General features: G+C 45.3%; 3 protein-coding genes across 21 annotated transcripts in view; 2 read left to right on the top strand and 1 right to left on the bottom strand.

Annotated features, from left to right (window-relative positions):
* MTMR3 (myotubularin related protein 3) overlaps nucleotides 1-3,721 on the top strand; it is a 57,049-nt gene extending 53,328 nt beyond the window's left edge. For 13 of the 18 annotated variants that reach the window (XM_077920175.1, XM_077920179.1, XM_077920177.1 and 10 more), the window contains one exon: nucleotides 1,244-3,721. In XM_077920175.1, coding sequence (XP_077776301.1) covers nucleotides 1,244-1,415 — 172 coding nt within the window. In that variant the 3' untranslated portion in view covers nucleotides 1,416-3,721. The other 5 variants (XM_077920178.1, XM_077920172.1, XM_077920170.1 and 2 more) reach the window with 3 other exon arrangements.
* Nucleotides 3,722-5,522: 1,801 nt separating this feature from the next.
* On the bottom strand, nucleotides 5,523-20,027 carry LOC114586129 (acyl-CoA dehydrogenase family member 11-like). 2 transcript variants are annotated; one of them, XM_077920183.1, is made up of 15 exons: nucleotides 19,388-20,027; nucleotides 17,757-17,989; nucleotides 17,141-17,240; nucleotides 15,967-16,084; nucleotides 15,256-15,398; nucleotides 14,490-14,639; nucleotides 13,403-13,497; nucleotides 12,779-12,878; nucleotides 11,841-11,981; nucleotides 11,240-11,332; nucleotides 10,847-11,011; nucleotides 9,592-9,699; nucleotides 7,994-8,165; nucleotides 6,518-6,584; nucleotides 5,523-5,801 (listed from the first exon to the last, which is right to left on the bottom strand). In XM_077920183.1, the coding sequence occupies exons 1-15, from the start codon at nucleotides 19,931-19,933 to the stop codon at nucleotides 5,675-5,677; spliced, it is 2,358 nt and encodes a 785-aa protein (XP_077776309.1). In that variant the 5' UTR covers nucleotides 19,934-20,027; the 3' UTR covers nucleotides 5,523-5,674. The 2 variants fall into 2 exon arrangements, with proteins under 2 accessions (XP_077776309.1, XP_077776310.1); XM_077920184.1 differs by lacking the exon at nucleotides 10,847-11,011 and having other exon boundaries at nucleotides 19,388-20,021.
* Nucleotides 19,916-20,034, top strand: part of HORMAD2 (HORMA domain containing 2) — a 29,369-nt gene continuing 29,250 nt past the window's right edge. The window contains exon 1 of the mRNA XM_028709126.2: nucleotides 19,916-20,023. The gene's annotated coding sequence lies outside the window, so the exon portion shown is untranslated. The remainder of the gene's footprint in view (nucleotides 20,024-20,034) is intronic.

The raw sequence follows: 20,034 nt of genomic DNA, 5'->3' as shown, positions 1-20,034 counted from the left end.
AATATTTAGTCTTCTTTTGGCAGCTAGGTCATGCTGTGAACCATCACCCTTTCAGAATCTTCACTGTGACGGCATTTGAATGGCTTTTTAATAGAGTGGTCTGTCTTCACTGCATTATTGTTTTCACTCCTGCTGTTCTCTCTGATAGCAGTGTCTATTGGAGTCCATAAGAAGACTTCCAAATCACCAGCCCAAGTCTAGCCCTGAGTGAGTGATATCTAGAGGTTGCTTTGCCATGCTAGAAATATGAAAGTTTGTGAGATGAAAAATGGGGGTTTCCCTTTGCTTGTTACATCAACAGTTAACATAAAGAAAAACCACACCTGGCACGAACCCTTTATATAAAGCCAGTTGCCTCCTATCTCCCACTATTAAGCTACTGGAGAAGAGCAGATTAAACCTGCTATGTTTGTTTATGCCAACCTCAAGGCACCTGTAGTGAGGCGCAAAACAATTCTTACTTAATGCTTGCCTATACTGCAAGTCAAAGATTATGAACCAGGGACCTTGTCCACTTATGCGGCTCAGAGCTGCATTTGGGGGAGAGCAGGTTTGAGATCAGAAGTGGGGGGTTGTGGGGTTCTAGTTGCATGCAGGACCCCATCCCTGCCCCAAGATGCATGTGCTGTTATGGCCCTGCTGTGACTGACAACTGACAGATGTGTCAGCTGCTGCATCCCTCATTCACTCAGTATGTGGGCTGCATCTTTTCTGGCTGCTCACTGCGTGGCTTTGCATGGTCCCCATGGACTCACATTTTCTTTGTGCTGAAAGGCAGTGTTGCTGTAGTTCCCTTGAGCTGCAGCCGGCTCACTTCTGGCTTATGTAGGCTTTTTTCTTTTTCGGGGAGGAGTTGACTGGCTTGCCAGTCTTCAAGGCTCGATTCTAGTTAACTTCTTTTTGGGAAGCAACAGCCAGGAGCAGACGGAGACATAGCTGAAGTGTTCCATTGCACTGAAGATAGGCACAAAAGAAATTTGTGGCTCGGTTACAGGCTCTTTTCACCCCTCCAGATCACCATTTCTCGGCTGGCATCATAGCAGACATCACCATCCTTTGGCGCTCTGACCCACTGCAGCTTGCAGGGGGGAAAGAACTTAACCCTTTTCCACCCAAGCTGCTCTTTGGCAACTAGTCCAACCTTTTTCTGCAAGCACCAACTTAAGACATGTACTGTTGTGGAAACTGCATTTCTGAGTTGCAAATTTACTGTAATTTCTTCTCTTCCTGTTCCTGACTGAAGGAATTGTGGGAATGTCTTTTGCTCCAGCTGCTGTAACCAGAAGGTGCCGGTCCCCAGCCAGCAGCTCTTCGAACCCAGCCGGGTCTGCAAATCCTGCTACAGCAGCTTGCATCCCAGTAGCCCCAGCCTTGACCTCGAACTGGACAAACCTATTGCTGCCACCTCAAACTGAGGCTCCAGCGTGGAAGGAAAGCTGGGAAGAGACAGCACCACCTCTCCCTGCTAAGCAGATACGCACATTTCTCTGCTGACTGAAGCTGGTAGGACTGGAGAGAAGCCTTGCACTCTGGAGTCGGGAGGAGAGATGACATGCTCAGAGGGACAGGATGCTGGGCCTGTACTAGTGGAGCAGAAAGCCCTCCTTTCCAGCTGTTCCTCCCAGTGTCATTTTCATCCACCTCATGTAAATTTTGTGTGGATTTTGCTGGGAGACTACGAAAAGAGGGTCTGGAATCTTCCCCGCTGGCATTTCTGTTGCCCTGCTGTCAGAACTGTGCTGCAGACGGATGATTCTACCTTGCTGTGAGAGGAAGGGAAATCGGTCCAGGGACCTTGTGAATACCTTGTAGCGTCAGTGCTTATGCTTTCTTTTCCCCCAGTCACTCCTGTTGCTTCCCAACAGCAACCTGCTGTTTGGGAAGTTGTTGCTGCTAGAAGAAATGGGAGCTGCCTTCTCAAAAAAAAACCTCTCTCCCTCTCTGTTCTTAGAGTGGGCTTAGTTATCCTTGCTGCACGAAAGGGCAGGCATGGCGGAAGGGGCGGCAGAATGGGTTGCAGATCTCCACGTTGGGCAGTCCTTTGCCGATGTTGGCAGACTTGTGGCTCAAGGTAGGCAATGCCTGGACCACTTTGGCTAAAGAAAGTGTACGCTTGTTTGAGGGAAGTGAGAGGGAAGGGGGATTGGACAGACCATTCCTGTTCAGGGTTGTATTTTTAAACTGGCACCTCACTTGTACATGCAATTTGTTTTGAAGGAACTGGTGTTTGGGCTTATTACTAGCTGTTAAAATGCTATCCTTGCCCCCACTTTTTTCTTCTTAAAAAAAGATAGTTTACACGGAAGGCAGAGCTGCTTCGCTGCACTGGGAAGGCTGCATGCAAAGTCAAATAATACTGTTGGCCAGGCTCCCCCTCTCACAAGGAGAACCCCAAAGCAAATGGGGGATGGCTTTGATTTTTTGGGTTTTTTTCTGCCCAGGAGAGTCAGTGAAAACTGGTTTGCCAAGGCCCCCAAACTAGGGCATTTTAACAACTGCCCCCCAAAAGATATGTATGTAAAGATACAACTCATCTAAAATGAAAATGTGCCCCTTACATTAAAATCACTTTTCTGCTGCTGTGCTATGAAGAGTTTTGAGTCCTCCTATTTTTATTTTAATATCGTCTTCCCTACCCAACCCTGCCAACAAAAAAACACTTACAGGTTTTGGTTGGTGGGCGTGAAAATACATTTTTTTCTGCAATTCATTTGCTAGGGGAAGCTGAAGCAGCTTCTGCCTAAATATTCCACCAAGTAGTGACATGCCTCTATCTTCCTCTGCCCCAGCCTGTAGAATTTGACTACTGAACATGTTTCCCTTATCACACGGCTGCCACCACTTGAAACTGCCTCAGCTTGAGATGTCTTCCTCATGGCACAAGTTCGTAGGCAGCACTGATCTCCCTGTGGCTCTTACGCATTGTGGGCAACTGTACCTAAGCCAGCAACTGTGGGGAATGTGTGGCACTGCCAGTAAAGCCCTCCAACCATACCAAGGGGGGCTGTGTATTAATAGCAGCATGGAGGAAGAAGAGAGACTCCAGCAGCAGTGCTGTAATAAGCAAACCAATCTTCCAAAAAGAGATTGCAAAGTTAGAAGTAACCTATTGCCAAGATAGGGCAATGCCTTCTAAAGTGAAGTTTTCGAGTGTATTGGAATACCTGATAGAAGAAAGCCGTCAGCAAACTTTTGTTTCTTTCCATGTTCTCTGTGAAAAGGTGTGTGTGTTGATTACAAGACAGTCATACATGGGAAGCATTTGGGAATGAAAATCAAGTGTTTCCAAGAGACATAGGAAGAGACTTTGCACCTTTTAAGGCAGCTTGGGGATGTACGTAGCTTCTTTGTACTCCTCCTTTCTTCCAGCTGGGAGAACGGGCAATACAAAGTCTGGCTCTAATTTGGCTTTTGGATTTTTAATATAAAATTAAATGTTATGGGAGTATGCAGCAAAGATGCATAGCACTCTTTTTTTAAGAGGTGGGAGTTGCAATGGAGTAAATGGAGTTTATCTATACTTATCCATTAAAGTGGGTGAATAGAGAGATGATTTTTGAAGGAAAAGCATAATTGTGGTTTTAATGGTACAAATAGATGGTGAAAACAAGGTCTAATATTCTGCAGTTCATAACGACAGGTGCCAAGAGGTTCTGATACGGGTTTTTTGGGGGGGGGCGTGTCTGTGATGTACAGTGTGAATAAACGCTTGCAGCTCTTAGTCTTTTTGATCAATGAAGCACTTTTTTATTAATATTTTATTCTTTGTATGTAAAGCAGGACACTCGCGCCAGATAGCTGTGTATATATAATACTCTTCTCTCCTGAAGAGGAGCGCAAAGTTGCTCCTTTATATTTTTCAATTTTCTTTTGTCAAGAGCAAGACATAAATACTTTAGAATTGTTAAATATATAAATAAAAGTGAATAAAGTTTAGAGTTTTGCATGGGAGCATTTGCTGACCCACTTCCTACTTTTTTAACTGCCCCACCCTTCCGTAAGCTGGAGAAATGTGCTGCTACGTCTTCCCTTTTTCCTTATCACTGGTTTGGGCAGGGTGGTGGTGGCAACAACAGCAGCAGCAGCGGCACAGAGCCTTGTTTGCCTTTGGAAGCAAGTTGACCTCTTGAGGGTTTTACTAGTATGAGATGCCTCTCCTCTTGTAAAAAACCTTTCAAAACCTTTTCATGTATATATGCGCACACACTGTGTTGTACCAAATGCACAAGCTATGAGAGACACCGGTGTACTACACAGCTACATCCCTCATTACTCACACAAGAAGAGAACACTGCATCACCAATTGGGTATTCTGCTTGAGGTGTGTTCACTACCTCAGTGGCAGGCAGTAGGTAGGATCTACAGCAGCCTTTCTCAAACTGTGGGTCCCTAGATGTTGTTGAACTACAACTCCCATCACCCCTAGCTAGCAAGGCCAGAGCTCAGGGATGATGGGAGTTGTAGTCCAACATCTGGGGACCCACAGGTTGAGAACCGCTGATCTACAGCATTAAATGACTTTTCCTGCGCTCCCAGCTTACCATATAAATTTCCCAGTTTACCATATAAATCTGCTACAAATTTCTTTCTCCTTACTCCCTTTAAGCAGCCCAGCTAAGTATCCCACAATAAAACTAGAGTTCTTCCTAGCACTTTTCTTTCATCTGATCTGTTTTGGCAAGAATCTCCATGTTTATAGCCTTCTCTGTCATCCCCTCTGAGAGCTCCATCACACTCTCTGGAAAGACGTTCCTGTGTAAACCATTTTGCAAGTGGGTGAGACTTCATATGAACATTTGGCCTGTAGTCTTTGGTCTGTGTGGTGTGGCTACTTGGAGCTGCCGATCCTTGGATTCCCTTGTGGTTCATTAGGAGCAGCTAACACCCATCTGGCTGGATAAAATGGCTTTCCATCTAATAAATTCCATGGATTTTCTTCTGAAACCACCTACAGCTTTTGGGGATGCAGCCTAAGTGCCTGCAAATTGGAAAGGTTCCTAGGGCTTAAATGGGGTCTTTTTGGTTTGCAGCAGTTATATGGGCAAAGACAGAGCCTTCAGAACTTAGTAGTTGGGACACACACGCGCACACGCACACACACGCACACACTCAAACACACACACTGCTTTGTAACCTATGTCATTTAGCCCTGTTAATATCTTTTTGTGTGTTTCTTGACAAGTGTACATGAAATGTAACTGGGAGCTAAGCAGGTGTCCGATGGAGGAGCCACATTCCAAACTTTTTGACACAATGCCACTGTCCTTACAGGTCAGGTTTGCTTTGTATTCCATAATGAGCTAGAAGTTGATTATGCTGAGTGGTCATAACATACCTGTGTGTCATTAAGGTAGAGGCACAAAGAGTAACTTGGGGATCTATTCAACTGTGATTTGCAGCCATGGATTGCATCGAGACTTGGGCTCATACACTTCTTTCTATATCCTCATGGCTGTTAAAAATTAAGAACTGAAAAGATTTGAATGCACACAGTTGAATGCAGTGTTTTGTGACAAAGGCTGTTTGTTTCTCAAATTTCTACTTTTATTTACTGCAGTCTTTGCCAGCTTACTTCAGGGTAAAGCAATACCTTTTTTATTGTATCAGAACTGTCTCTATCCCCACTAACTTCTTTATTCCAGGATAGAGCATGGCATCTCTTCTGCCTTCCTTCTTACAGTCTTCCTTTCAGAACTGGGTGTTTGTCATAAACCAAGGAAGTATCCAGAGAAGCTGCTCCAGTGCTATAAGACCCAGCTTTGTCTTCACTGTCCACAGGACACATGTCTTGGTGACACCATCTGTAAGAGTTGCAGCAAAGCCCTTTGTGTACAACTGATTTAAACTGGAAATCTGGTTTTAAACTTTAAACCCATCAATGATTCTCCAACTGCATTAAGCAGAGGTGGTGAACCCTTGGCCCTCCAGGTGTTGCTGAGCTACATCTCCCATCAGCCTCAGTCAGCGTGGCCAATCATCAAGGCTGATGGGAGTTCTAGTTCAACAACTTATGGCGGGCCATAGATTTCCCACCTGGCTAAAGGTTTGCAAGAAACTGCCCTGATGTATGTTGGAAACTAAATACTATCTCTTCGCCATAAGCATCAACATTTAATATTTATATTTAGTGAAGAGATTTGTGACCATCTGCTCTGCCACCCATATTCAGGAGCCTAATGTTCACAAGGCACGTGTGGTCCCATTAGAAAACCAAACAGTTTACTGGATAGATTTGACCACTCTGAAATGCTTATGTGAGAGTTGACCGCTTCCCACCAATATCACACAGTTCTGTCCTCTCAGTATGTCCCTTTCTCGCTTCCCTACATGCATACAGCCTGGCGCTCTAGAGCCGTATGAGAGGTTCTCCGATCTAAACTGTTTCTCTTCAGCCTTGACAGCTGCACTGACTTTCAGCATTCCAGGACTGCCCCCCTTTCGTAAGCAGTTAAAAATATGAATATGCCTGTGCCATCTTAGAAATTGCTTTGGAGGATGGACTAAGCTTATTAAATACCTCTGAGCAGTATAGATGTCTGTGGCTGAAGCATTCGGCCTGGCAGCATATTCCAGCAGGAGAACTCCTATATAAAGCAAATACATAGGTGGTTAATATTACTGACCTATCGTCCAAGTAACATTATTCTGCTACAGCAAGGAGGGAAACCTCAGGTTCAGGGGTAAAATATGGCCCTCAAGCACCACTTAACCTGGCCCTTAAGACTCTCCCTAGACCCACCCCTCACCACCCTTCTGTCATATCCTATTTGCCTGTTTAGGCTGGCTGGAGTATTCCCTTGAGCTCTAATAATGCTGCTTGCTGGAGGACAGGGGTGCATAGAAGCTAGTCTATTGTAAAAGATAAAATTTACATTTATTTCTCCACCACTTTGGGTTTGGGCCTTACGCATCACAGGTCTGTGGTCCCTGAAATGTTTCCCTGAATGGTATGCAACCCTCTAACTGAAAAAAGTTCCCCATGCCTCTGCCAGAAATCAGCCAGTCATACGTGAGTCATTCTGGCCCATGGTGGGCCTTTGTGGCATACAGACTAGTCTGTGAATATCCCCTCACCCCCCGTATACACCTAATGCCACTAAAGTAACAGCAGTCCAAAGATCTAGTGCCATCTCTTTCCCACCCCTGCTGGGTGTTTTGTCTTTGCCACACTTAATTCCAGAGGCAAAAGCTGAAAAATGGGATTTAAACTAGAAGGTAATGAAGATAACGTTTCCAGATGGGTGTATGCCTGAGGAAGTAGTCAATAGATCAGGTAGTCACAGGTGGTGGAACAGATAATGGCAGTGATTGGGAGCAACAAGGAAAGGTGATCTGGCCATTGGCTTCTCTGAAATTACACTGATCACTGGCAGCCTGCTTGCTTAAAACGACAGCAGTTCACACAGACAGGAGATTGTGCATCCAGCATCTTCTGAAGAATTCCGAGACATGTTCTTAGGAACAATTGCCTCAATGAAAATAAACTATTCCAGCTTGATGTGCTGGCTTTCCAAGAAATTCAGTTCTGTGCTGGTAACTTAAATCTTTTTGATGTCCACTGATTTGGTGCTGCCCTCTTGTGTACTGCTATGTGCCATATGATGTTAGTTGTACTGAGGGAGCCAGACTCTCCTTTGTATCAGGAACTAGAACACATTTTGTGCCTGTCAAAAATCCTCTTTTGATTGTCACGGTATTGGAAACAGCTGTTTTTCAATTATGGATTTCTTCTCCCTATCCCAAAGTAAATTTCTTGCATCTTTTACATTAAGACATTTTACTCCTGCCTGAGATGAGTCACTTGCTACGTGGCTGTGCATCCAGTCAAAAAAATGCCACTTTTTAATCATTGGTCAGCGACTCGCAGTGCAGAGTTGGGTTGGAAGATCACCCAGAAATGCCCAGTGATCATAAGCTTCAGCCTACTGCACTGAATTCTACATCATTCCGTAGTAAGCTGGCAAAGTGATTATTTAACAGCATTTTTCATTACCTCCATAGATCCGTGCCAGAGCATAGGCAAAGTCTCTTGCAGACAGCTGCATCCCGGCTTCCCCCTTTAAGGTTATTTTCTGAGTGAACTGTTTGAGTTTGTGGAGAGCATTTTGAACTATTTGCACAGAAATTTCCAGTTCAGAGACGCTAAGCGCCACCTTCAACCTGGCCTGCAAGGAAATCAATCATATGGTAATCAGTGTTTCTCGAAACAGCCAGTACTGCTGTCCAATCTAAACCATCTTTTCAGCTGTTAGCAAATCTGAACCAAAGTTTACCTTTTTCTCCGGACAAGTATGTTGATCTGAACTAGAAAGAGGCTTCGGGTACCTTAAAGGATTTACAGTTGTCAGTATGACATAAACTTTTAAGAACTTGAGTCCGCTTTATCACATGCATAAGCGTTATCACATAGTGCAATGGGGAGGGAGGGGAGTCTGTAGTCCTCCAGCTATTTTTAGACTATACCTATCATTCCTGAATACATAGTGCCCATGCCAGCTAGCTGATGGAGACTCCAAATCCCATGTTGCAGCTTCCCAATCACATCTGGAGGGTCATGTCCCCCTCCCATGTCATAGAATAAACACACATGATGTTAGATGGAATGAAATACAAAAATACAGCCGGGATCAAATACATTAAACCTTGAGTCAGAGCTTTCCAAACTGTGTTTCATGACATTTTAGTGTGTCGGCTGCAGTGTATAAGTGCAGCTGGTATAACCTTCCATTTGACAGCATGGCTAAGAATCAAGCCATCTATGCTAGATGTTTTTGTCACCTCTTAATAGTGGCCTGCTCCTCAACCTGTTGCCCTCTGCCTTTCGGACTATAACTCCTGTTAGCCCCAGCCAGCATGATGGTTAAAAAGTACAGTGATTTCTTAAATACTTTGGCCCCTAATACACACATGTCTATTCACAAACTCTAGAAAACAACCATTCATCTTTATATTCATGATATTTGAGCTTTGTCTCTTTGAAAACCACTCTAGCACAGACAAACTGCTGCAATCTCTTCATCATAGCTGAGGGCACAGGAATGGATGTGGCTTATGCACTCCTTTCCACCTTCTGCAATCTTAAGATTGTTTTAATGCAGCCTTCCCCAGCATGGTGCCCTACACAAACTAGGCTATATTCAATGTAGTGGCTTTGGTGTATAAAATCCTATAGACCTTGGGACCACGGTACCTGAACGTTCATCTCACCCCCTATATACCCAGTCAATGATTATGTGCCACTTCTGTTGCCTTTTTGGTACCTGCTGAAGACCTCCCTCTTTCAATAAGCCTTTTAAGTGGCTATATTTCCCAGTCTGCATCTGTACTGGAATGGTTTTTAAGATGTTTGATTGTTTTATTGCTTCCTTGCTTACTGGGCTCCTTTGGGTGGAAGGATAGAATATAAATTTTAAAAAATCACACAAACACACATGCCATCAGCCCCTGCCAGCACAACTCTGTTGGCCATGGCTGTTGGGAATTGCAGTCAAAACCATTAGGAAGGCACCAGGTTGGAAGATAGGTATAGTTTAGAATTACATTTGTAGCAGTGGCATTAACAGTAATGTGTCCTTGTTGAGGAATGCTCACCTGGGCAGTAGAGAAAAATGCATCCAGCACTTTTCCTTGGCTCTTGACTAGGGAGCGCAGAACATCCAGAGAGAGGATATTGGTTGTTCCTTCCCAGATAGTTAGCACCTGTCGGGGAGTCAGAGAAAAGTGGGACAGCAAACAAAATGACAAGGGAAGGAACCAAAATCTAAAACGTTAGGGAAAGTTGAGATGTTAGACTAGTAATAGATGGAAGAGTAAGAACAACTGCATGTCACTCCAGATGAAATATCGCTCCTGAAATCTCTGCAATATATCAATCTCTGCCAATCTGTCACCCTCCAGATGTTTTGGACTACAACTCCCACCAGCTCTAGCATTCTATGGCTGTGCTGGCTGGGACTGCTAAGAATTGTAGTCCAGAACAACTGGAGGGCACCAAGCTGGCAAAGACTGAAGAAAATAAACGTAGAAATCTGAAAAACAAATTGCCCTTTCTGGTCACAAAATACACTGGTCAGCACGGTTTTGAGTTGGAAAATGGGTAGCAGAGGATGCTGAGCTCTTTCCCGACAGCTGCTTTCTACCATCTGTGATGTTCCCATCCAGACTATATTAACAAGCAGGGGAATAGCATGGGGCAGTGGGGAGAGCAGCAGGCGCATGATTTTTAGGGGGTGTGAGCAACACAGGGATTCCTGTCCCACTTGCCTGCTGCTGCGGGTTATCAGCACTGGAGTCTGGCCTGGCCTGACAGCTGTGTCCCCAGCCCCCTTGCTGAATGTCTGCCTGGCCAGCGTCAGGGTGGGTTGGGGATTTGCCAGCCAAGGGCCATGTCGGTCAGCCAGGCTTCTCCCTGCATGGGTGGGCAGGGGTGTAACCCCGCTTGATTCTGGTGGCCAGGGATGAACTAGCACGCAGGCTCCGTGAACCCTCCATGCCCCATGTACGTACACTTAGCAGTGTTGGCGGTGAGGGAAAGCCTGGCATGTTGGGTTTTCTGGGCCCTGCATGTCCGGCCCCCGCCCAGTGCACACTCGCCCCCGGCCACCAAAAAAGACCGCTGTAAACAAGTGAGAGTGGAATGATGACACGTGCCCCCAGCCCTTCTCTGATGAAATGCAGTCTCCTGGATGTGCTTTGCAATAGAGAAGGGATTGCCCTCCAAGTAATATTTTTGAATGCCCCTCCCAAATATAGCCTGTTTGTGTCTATCAGCTTACTATAAATATTCATCTTTGAAGAAATAACATTGGCACTAAGGGATTGTATCTAACTCATGATTAACACCTGCCGTTAAATTGAAGTCCCTGGCATTTGGCGCGTAAATCCAGTTACAAGCTGTAGGGGCACAGTTTGAAGCTGCTCTTTCTAAGACATTCTCTATCAACAGCTGGTGCATTCTTAATCCTGGAGAAACAGATGCAGAGAGTACATTTTTGAACTGCAGAACTTTTACCTGAAAGAAGAGTGAAAATAACTAATTCTAGTGTGAGCTTAGACCACTGTGACAAGCAATGTCTAAGCCCCTGGAGATTCCAAATAATGGAGCCACCACCAAGATTCTGAAGCCAGTTTTTGTCCCCTGCTCTACCTCAACAGCATTGCTATAGGATATAAGCTGCTGAAAGAAGGAGAAGCTAAGAAAAATGCATTTATTGCAGGGTGTGGGTGTGTGGCTTAATACCTGGGCATCCCGTAAAATTCCTGCCAGGCCTGTATCTTCCATGTAGCCCTGCCCTCCAAAACACTCCAGCCCTTCTGAGGTAACCGCAACAGCCTGCAACAAAGACATGTGGTATGTGCACATTCCCATTAACCTTGAACACCCAGAGATCTGCCCCTGGTCTCTGCCCATCTCTGACCACTTCATATACACCTAAAGCGCATTACAGACCTGTCAGCAGACTGGGGTGTGGGGAGGTCAAATGCGGCACATTTGCACTATCCCACTTTGCACTGTCTAGAATCTGGGGATGGGAAAGGCTTGTTGAAAAGAGGATCAAGGCTAAGGGACCACCTTAGGGCAGAAGCCCATCCAGGAAAACATCGGAGTAGCTATCATTCCAATATGTTTATAGTAGTTCAATTTCTTGAATACGCTTACCCTGGCAGGGTGTTACTATTTCACAACCACTTGGCCATTAAACAATTACCAAGTTTTGTTCTTTCCTTTCCTCTTCTCCCCCACAATTAGCATCTGGCTCCTCTGTGGATCCTCCCTTTTTGCTTCAGAGCCCAATATGTAACTAAACCATGAAACCAAATTCTAGGCCTTGAAACAGTACTTGTTTCCCAGTGTAAAGTTTGGCAACAGGCGTCAGCAGCCTAAGCATGTGCTGGTCTTGTTCAGTGTCCTTCTTGGTTTCTTCCAGTCCAAGCAATTTCCCTATCTCCATCATCAGCAGGAATGCTCCTCGAGCTTGCACCTGCAGGAGCAAGACTGCGTGGGATCATTGGGGCAGGGTGGAGGAGCACACAATGTTCTTACAACAAGTATCAGAAATAAGCAGAAACAAGGATTTCATATTGGGCAAGGGCGGTAGCTGAGAGGCAGAACACCTGGTTGGCATACAGAAAGTCCCAAGATCAATCCCTGGAATAGATAGGTAGGGCTGGAAGTGTTCCCTGCCTGAAACACAGGAAAGCCAGTGCCAGATAATGTAGACAGTAATGAACTAGATGGAAAACGATGTCTTACTCAGTTTAAGGCAGCTTCCTATGTCTTAAGGATTTTAGCTTAATGGTAGAGCATTTGCCTAGCATGCATTAGGTCCCAAGTCTGATGCCAGACATATCCAGGTAGGGCTGCCTGAAATCCTGGTTCAGTGCCTGATATATCCAGGTTCCCTGCCTGAAATCCTGGAGAGCCATTGCCACCACCTCTGGTCACTTCTTTTTGCACTCCCACTGGTAAGCTCCCACTGCACCTTGAGACAGAGAAAAACTACAGGCATTTTGCTTTTCTAAGGGAGCTGCTGGATCCAACAGAATTTATCTGAGGTCTGAAAAGAACGTGGAGCTGAAACAGGTTGTGAGAAAGAACCTCACTCTTCCAACTTCCTCCTTTGGCTCTATGGGCTTTTCAAGGGAGAAAGAAAAGACCACTTTCACCTCACGACCAAGAGGAACGTGAATGTGGAGAGGAGTCTCATGTGCTTCGTAGTTGGCAGGGGAAGACCTCAAGGGTCAAGGTCAAACAAAACCAGCACCTCCGAATGCTCACCTCCATTCGAGCCAAAGTCTGCATGTGCAAAGGGTGAGCCTTCAGGGGTTTTCCAAAGGCTTCCCTCTTGGTGGCATAATCTCTTGCCAGGGTGATCACTCTGGAGATGGAAGGCAATTTTTAGCTAATTAAATGCAAAGGTCACATGTGAGAAGACATGCCCCAAGGTCGCAAAGGCCACAGCTGTTGAGAGGAGTGACTAACCTGTGGCCTTCCAGATGTTGCTGAACTACAACTTGCACCAGCCCCAGCCAGCATGGCCAATGGTCAGAAATGATGGGAGCTGTAGTCTAACAACATCTGGAGTGTCTCAGGTTCCTCATTCTTCCTCTGTGTAGACTTCTGATTGAGGTAGCTAATTGTAGCTCACAAGTAGTGCTTTTATTTGAGAGATAGTAACATGGAAGTTACCATCTGTACCATACACTGCAAGTACATGTTTCTCCCAAAGGAATCCTGGAAACTGTAGTTTACTACCACAATTTGGAAACCAGGAGTTTCTTAACAGCATTTTCACAGCCAACTTCATCTTACTTTAATGCTTATTCAGACAGCAGCATGATTCAAAGAGCCATAATTAAGCTCAAGCACCCAGCAGGTCTTAGGGAAGAGGACATGAATTACCTTCTCATGGACGCAACTGCACCAATGACATTGTGGATCCTAGTGATGGTCAGCATGTTTACAATGGAAGCCACACCCCGGCCCTCTGCAGAGATCTGGAAGCATGAAGCAGAAAAAGCCAGAATAAGGTTAATTAGCATGGTCTGGATTGAAATTTAGTAAAAAGGGAATCTCTTTGCTTTCTCTCATGTTCTCCCTGGGGCATAAAAGCCTATAATAACCTTTCCGCCTGCCCGTAATTCCTAAGCAGAGCAGTGGGAACTCTGCACATATTCTTCAGTCAAGAAATACATACACACAGCACAGTTGCATAGATACATATCTAGCCATTAGGAAAGGAAGAGCTGCTCATAGGGTATAAACAACAGGAATGCTGTGAGGGGGCAGCTCAGTAAGCAAAACAAACCTGAAACATGCTAACCAACGATTGATGCAATTCTTTGGTAAGGATCTGCGTAACCAAAGCAGAAAGGGCATGAAGGCCAAGGAACGAATTTTCGAGGATGCCAGTGGTGGATGGGACCAAAAGTGATCATGGACAATAATCTACTTTCAACACACACACCTCTTTATTCTCCATCCAGACAAAGGCCATAATTGGAGTTCAAGGACACATTCCACCCTGGCCAGAAAAAAACAACCCTTGGAGTATAAAGTAGGCCCAGTGGGGTGTGTGGCCTGGGGTGTTTTAAAGCCCAGATAGAGAGACCTGGAGCACCGCATTTGGCCTCCAGGTCTGAGGTTCCCCATCTGTGAGGAGATTGTAAGGTAGCGGCCACAGAGTGCATTGGCCTGCTCTTAGTCTTCCTCTGAGTACCATAGTACTCCAGAAGGCATTATTCAACAGTTTGATGCTGTTTCTTTTTTGCTAGTAACTTGGTCTTCCTAAGGAGGCAGAAATTCTCATCCATGCTGCTTTGGCTGTTAGATGTCTGCTTCTGCAGCTGCATGGCAGCTCCATGCATGGGCAAAATCCACAGAGAGCTGCCCTACTCCAGAGCAACTTGCTTTCATTTGTCTCATACCAGGGAAGTAGAAAGTGAGCTTTGGAGGAAGTTTTCCTCCACACCTTTTTCTTTTTGCTCACCTTGAGTGACTTGGCTCCATTTAGGAGGAGCTCTGCAGTCGGCAGTTGCCTTGTGCCCAGCTTGTCTTTCAGCCGTTGTATCTCAATCCCATTCAGCTTCCCTTCCTCATCGCGCATCTTCAGGTAGAACAGAGACAGACCTTTGGAGCCCTGTGGCCGAGAATGCAAAGATGAGAAACACTGACTGGTAACAAGGAGAATGGAGCTAGAATGAATACATTGTGCAATACATTAGTGCAGCAATGGGAAACCTCCAGTCTGTGAACCAAATTAGGCCAGGCAAGGGTTCTCTTTGGCCTGTGAAGCTGTTTTCTGCAAACCAAGCCCACCTGATCCTCACCTGACATCGTATGTGAAATGAGTATGTGGCAGGTAAAGACATGGCTGTAAGGGAACAATCAGGATCCTTAAAGTGTACTACGCTGGATAGTTTCTTGGCAAACAAGGTTTGCTGTCAGTGCTGATCAGCTGTTCGGTGATGATACAAGCCCTGTAAGGGATTGGCTGTGCTACAGAGTTCTCAGAGCTTCTTAGTGCAGCTGAGCCACCACCCTTTTCCTGACCAAAGTGGGTCTTGCTATAAGCGCTGATCAACTGTTTAACACAGCAAGGCCCAATGGATCATGTGATGTCAGGTGAGTGGCAGGTAAGTGGCCCCAACGCCTGTCAAAATGGCCAGTGAAGGACCCTGTTTCTCACCCCACTTCCACATTACTGATTACTGCTTGTGAGCTGGTCCTTCAGTTTCCCCAGTAAGGAATCTGACCTGCTGTATTTGTCCATCAGCAGTCATGCTCCTTGCCAGTGTCAAAGTTATATCTGAATCGGTGGCCGAAGTAAACCATTTCAAGCCATGGAGACTGTAGCTGCCATCAGGGAGTTCCAGGGCTACTGTTTCTGTGCCACGAGCTGCAAGAAAAGAACACCCAGTCTTAGCTGCTGATGATCTTCACAAATAACCAGCACTGGCTTCAAGCTAAAGAAAAAGCAACATTATCATTCAGCAGTGTAGCGAAAAAAGAAACTGGCACCTCAGTAACTTTGGGAAAAGGTCATGGCACCAAGTTCAAGTTTAACAGAATCACATGAGAAAGCATTAGAAACTATCAAATTTTATTCATAAAGTCATGGTGGTGCTGTGAGTTAATTGAATTTTTAAACTGTGAGACTGCACATGCTTAACAGTATTATCTTTCTTATTACCAGGTTGGTAAACTGTTTTTGATTTGTTTATTTTTCTTTTCCATTAGAAATGTGGAAGCAGTTAAAAGCATGGAATGGAAGAGGTGTTGGGAGAAGTGTTAATTGTGCATTTCTCAACAGACGTTATACACATGGCCATCTAAATGACCTCTCTCCATGCCTCAACAGACCATTAGGCTGATGGTATAACATTATCTAGCTGCACCACTACTCATTTCTTAAGGCATTTTGTATTGCACTCTGTGTCAGACTTCCCACTTTGGGGCACACTTACCAACATCAGAGCCCCCTCTGCGTTCAGTCATCCACTGGCCAGAAGTCCAGAATTTGGCAGGGTCACGTGATGTCAAGTGGATAAAAACTTCTTTGAGGGGTTTGGGGATACCTAAGGACTGTTGGGAGTTGCAGGAAACAGATGGGAGAAAGAAAAACAAACAGGATTTCCTCTCCTGGTTCCTTCCACAGCAGCCCAAAGCTCTTTTGTCCTGTCATTTATTGCTCCTCCCTCTTTATTCCACTGCATGCTTTGGGAGACCAGGTGGGAGGAGAGCTGGTCTCAGCCGGAGGGGGAGACTCCCTGAATTCTTCAGCAGCCTCCCTCATTTCTGTCTCCTGGCCCCATTCCTCTGACACCTCTGAGGCTTGGCTGCCCTCCACCACAGCCTCTTCCTGCTCACTATACCTTGTTCCTTATTCAACTTTCAACACTTTCCTCTGACCCTGCATCATTGTCCTACCACAAATGCCCTGGCTCTGAACCTTCTCTGCCTGGTGGTTCCCTTCCTGTTGCCTCCCACCACTCCTCTGCATCCAACCAGTCCATGACAGTCTGGCTAGGGCTGGGTGGGCTGCAAAGTCAGGCAAGGGACCTTTCCCACAGAGGTCTTACACAACAACTCCAGATAGTTAGGGTTAGACTTTGATCTTTTAAATTTCAGTGGCGCCCTGTGCAAGACCAAATTTGGAGCCCCACCCCCGGCCTTTGCCTTCCATTCTGCTCTGTTCACTATGGTGCCCTGTAGGCTCAGAGCCCAGTATGGTGGAACCAGTTGTGCTGCCAAAGATCTGCCTCTGAGATAATGGCTAAAAGGGTTTTCAGCACAGCTGGCTGATATGCTTCACTTTGGATCTAAGCAGAGCCAGGATGCCACGTATGCACCAGTTTTGCTAACTTCCAATCTGGCCTTATTAGGGAAGGCCTTGGGGAACTGAGGAATATGTCTTATATAGAGTCAGACCATTAGCCTTCCTCAGTATTAGTCTAGCAGCTCTCCAAAGTTTCTAAATAATAGTGTTGTGGATAGGGGTTTTGTTTTTTGGTAAGGGGAACTTATGGGTACGGCGTTTTACTTTGGTAGCAGCATTCCAAAAATGAACCTCCAACTTAGTCTAATTCAGAGCAATGCAATATAGTGATCTACCTGCTGAGCACTGACTTGTGATCTCACCTCTATTACTTTTGCTGCTCCATCAGTCATGGCCAGAGGACATGAAAAAAAACCAGAAGAAGGTGCAAAAAGGTACAGTTTGGCAATCTGATGAACGCGGCTGTGGAAGGAGAAACAAAGCCTTGCTGAATTTAGAAATGCCAAGGGAAAAATATATTTGCTATAGAGAGATCTCAGTTGGATTATAGCTACACAAAAACAGAAGAAGAGCTTGGCTAAAGGCCTATCAGGTTCAGCACTCTGTTCTCACAGTGGCCAACCAGATGCCTCAATGGGAAGCTCACAAGCAGAACATGAGTACAACAGCAGTCTTCCCACTTCCAATTCCCAGCAAATGGGGTTCAGAGGCTTACTGCCTTCAACAGTGGAGGCAGAACATAGCCATCATAGCTACTAGTCATTGACAGTAGCCTTACATGAATTTGCCTTGCTGACTTTTAAAGCCATCCAAATCGGTGGCCAATCATTACATGCTGTGGGAGTGCTTTCATCTAGGAAAGTGTCACTATCCCCACTGTAGGGACATTTCATTTTGAATGGCACTGGAGGTATATGGACATGTTCGCCGCCCTGAAGTGTGGCCAACTGAGTCAGAAAGTGTCAACTAAATTTGTACCTCCAGTTAGAGTATCTCCTCTCATAAGCCTCAGCAATCAGCCCCTCCTCAGCCGAGATCTCCTTCATCCTCTTCCAGGCTGGGCAGGTGATAATTTCATCCACACGCCGCCCCCAGGCATCGAACTGCTTAAGTTGTGGAGGGTTTAACTCACACTCGCGTCCCAGGAGATCAATTTCATCCTTCACTCGAGCCCCAAACTGTTCAAGGTCCAAACTTACGTCAGCAAACACCTGCAAAGTAAAAGAATGTGGGCAGATGGACAAGTATGTACAGGTATGTATGTATGTATGTATGTATGTATGTATAAATAAAAAGTAAAATAAAATAAAATAAAAAAATTAAATAAAATTAAATAAAAACAAAACAAAACAGAACATCACAGCAAGCAGAACATAAAACAAATTATTGGGCTCCCTGTTTGACCTCACCTGTCTCTTGTACTGATCCTTTTAAACTGAGTATTATGTACTGCTGCTATTTGAAATGTGCTTATGTTAGGAAGAATCAACCCCGCTGCCTGAACTTTTGGACTTTCCTCCAGGACATGGCTTGGGAGACTGTCTTGCACTTAAAAAATATACTACTTAATAATAATTATTATTTTTATTTATTATTTATACCCCGCCCATCTGGCTGAGTTTGCCAGCCACTCTGGGTGGCTCCCAATCAAGTATTAAAAACAATACAGCGTTAAATGTTAAAAACTTCCCTGAACAGGGCTGCCTTCAGATGTCTTTTAAAGATAGGATAGCTACTTATTTCCTTCACATCTGAAGGGAGGGTGTTCCACAGGGTGGGTGCCACTACCGCACATACATAACTGCACATACCTGCTTCAACTAGCGAGGTTTGTTTTTAACTGTGGACAGCAGCTTGGGAACAGGGCAAACTGCTGGCTTCTTGCATAACTTTTAAGCAAAGAACAAACACCCATCTGACTTTTAAATCACTGGAGGGCAAAATACTTTTCTGTAACTCAGGGGAAGAGCATCTGCTTTGCAGACAAAAGGTCCCTAGTTCAATCCCCAATGGTGGCTCCAGGTAGGGCTGGGAAAGGTTCCCTGGAGAGCTGTTGCCAGTCAAATATACTGAGCTAGATAGGCCAATTGGTTTGATTCAGTGGAAGGTACCTTCCTATGTAGGGTCAATTAACACAGGTGAGAGAACAGAACCTTTAGCAATGTGCAAAAGATAGTGGTGGCTTGTGCAGTGGTCCTTGGTATAGGAACAGGAATTTTATTAACCTGTCTCTATTTCCATTTGTGAAATATTGGAGGGTATTCAAGGACAGCTTTGGAATTCAGTGTAGGCTGCTACATTTGGATGAATGGGGTGCTGCCCTAAGAGTCTCAGTCTTGCTTTTTTAAAAATCAGAGGAAGTAGTCAAATCCATGTAAATTGTCTGTGCAAACGAGCTGAGATTCTTGCATTGTAGGGGGTTGGATGAGATTACCCTTGGAGTCCCTTCTAATTCTACAATTCTAGGAGTCTCTAGATGTCACAGAACATTGTGTGTGTGTGTGTGTGTGTGTGTGTGTGTGTGTGTGTGCGTGTGTGTGTGCGTGTGTGCATGCATTAAATATATATCTGTGTGTCTATGTATAGAATATGATATATAAAATACAGACCTCAGTTGGTAGCTGTGATTTCAAGTAATCCTGAAGAAAAGCATCTTCCAGATATGGATTTCCAATCCTAGGCTGCTCTTGACAAAAGACCCCAATTTCTTTCCTGGCAAAAAGCTCCCTTGGGTGTTGTGAGGAGCATTGTTGATCCATGGGCTCCGCTTGCTGATTCCAGCCTTTGGAAAACGCGATTGGCCTTTTGCCCCAAGCTTTGCACTTTTGATTCCCTGCTTGCCCTAAGCTTTCCAACCAAACTTCGCAGTTTGACAGCTTCGGCTTGCAATGCGTCCACATGGCCAACTTTCCAAAATAAATAAACAAACAAGCCAAAAGCCCAAAAGCAAACCAAAAGCGGCCGAAGAAAGAACCTAGCGGGCGCGTTTGTTTCACCTTGAGCCACCTCCCCCTTCCAACAACACGATTATAAAGTTCAGTAAAGGCGGAAGCCGAAAGGGGGGCGATCCTGCGTGCATAAACAAGTTTAGAAAGAGACAGCTCCTCTGCGGGCCAGGAGGTCAATTGCCCCAGAGGCATGGCTGAGATTTGCATAAAAAAAGAAAAGAAAAATGGATCTCTTTCCCTTGCGCAAGCAGCCGGCAGGATCAGGCCGGCGAGCAACGCCGAAAGGAGACTTCATAGGTACACCTTGC

The sequence above is a fragment of the Podarcis muralis genome, chromosome 16, assembly GCF_964188315.1.
Source record: "Podarcis muralis chromosome 16, rPodMur119.hap1.1, whole genome shotgun sequence".
In the NCBI taxonomy this organism is placed as follows: Eukaryota; Metazoa; Chordata; class Lepidosauria; order Squamata; family Lacertidae; genus Podarcis; species Podarcis muralis.
The sequence above is the reverse complement of the archived record's forward strand: the minus strand, read 5'-3'. Positions and strand labels throughout refer to the sequence as shown.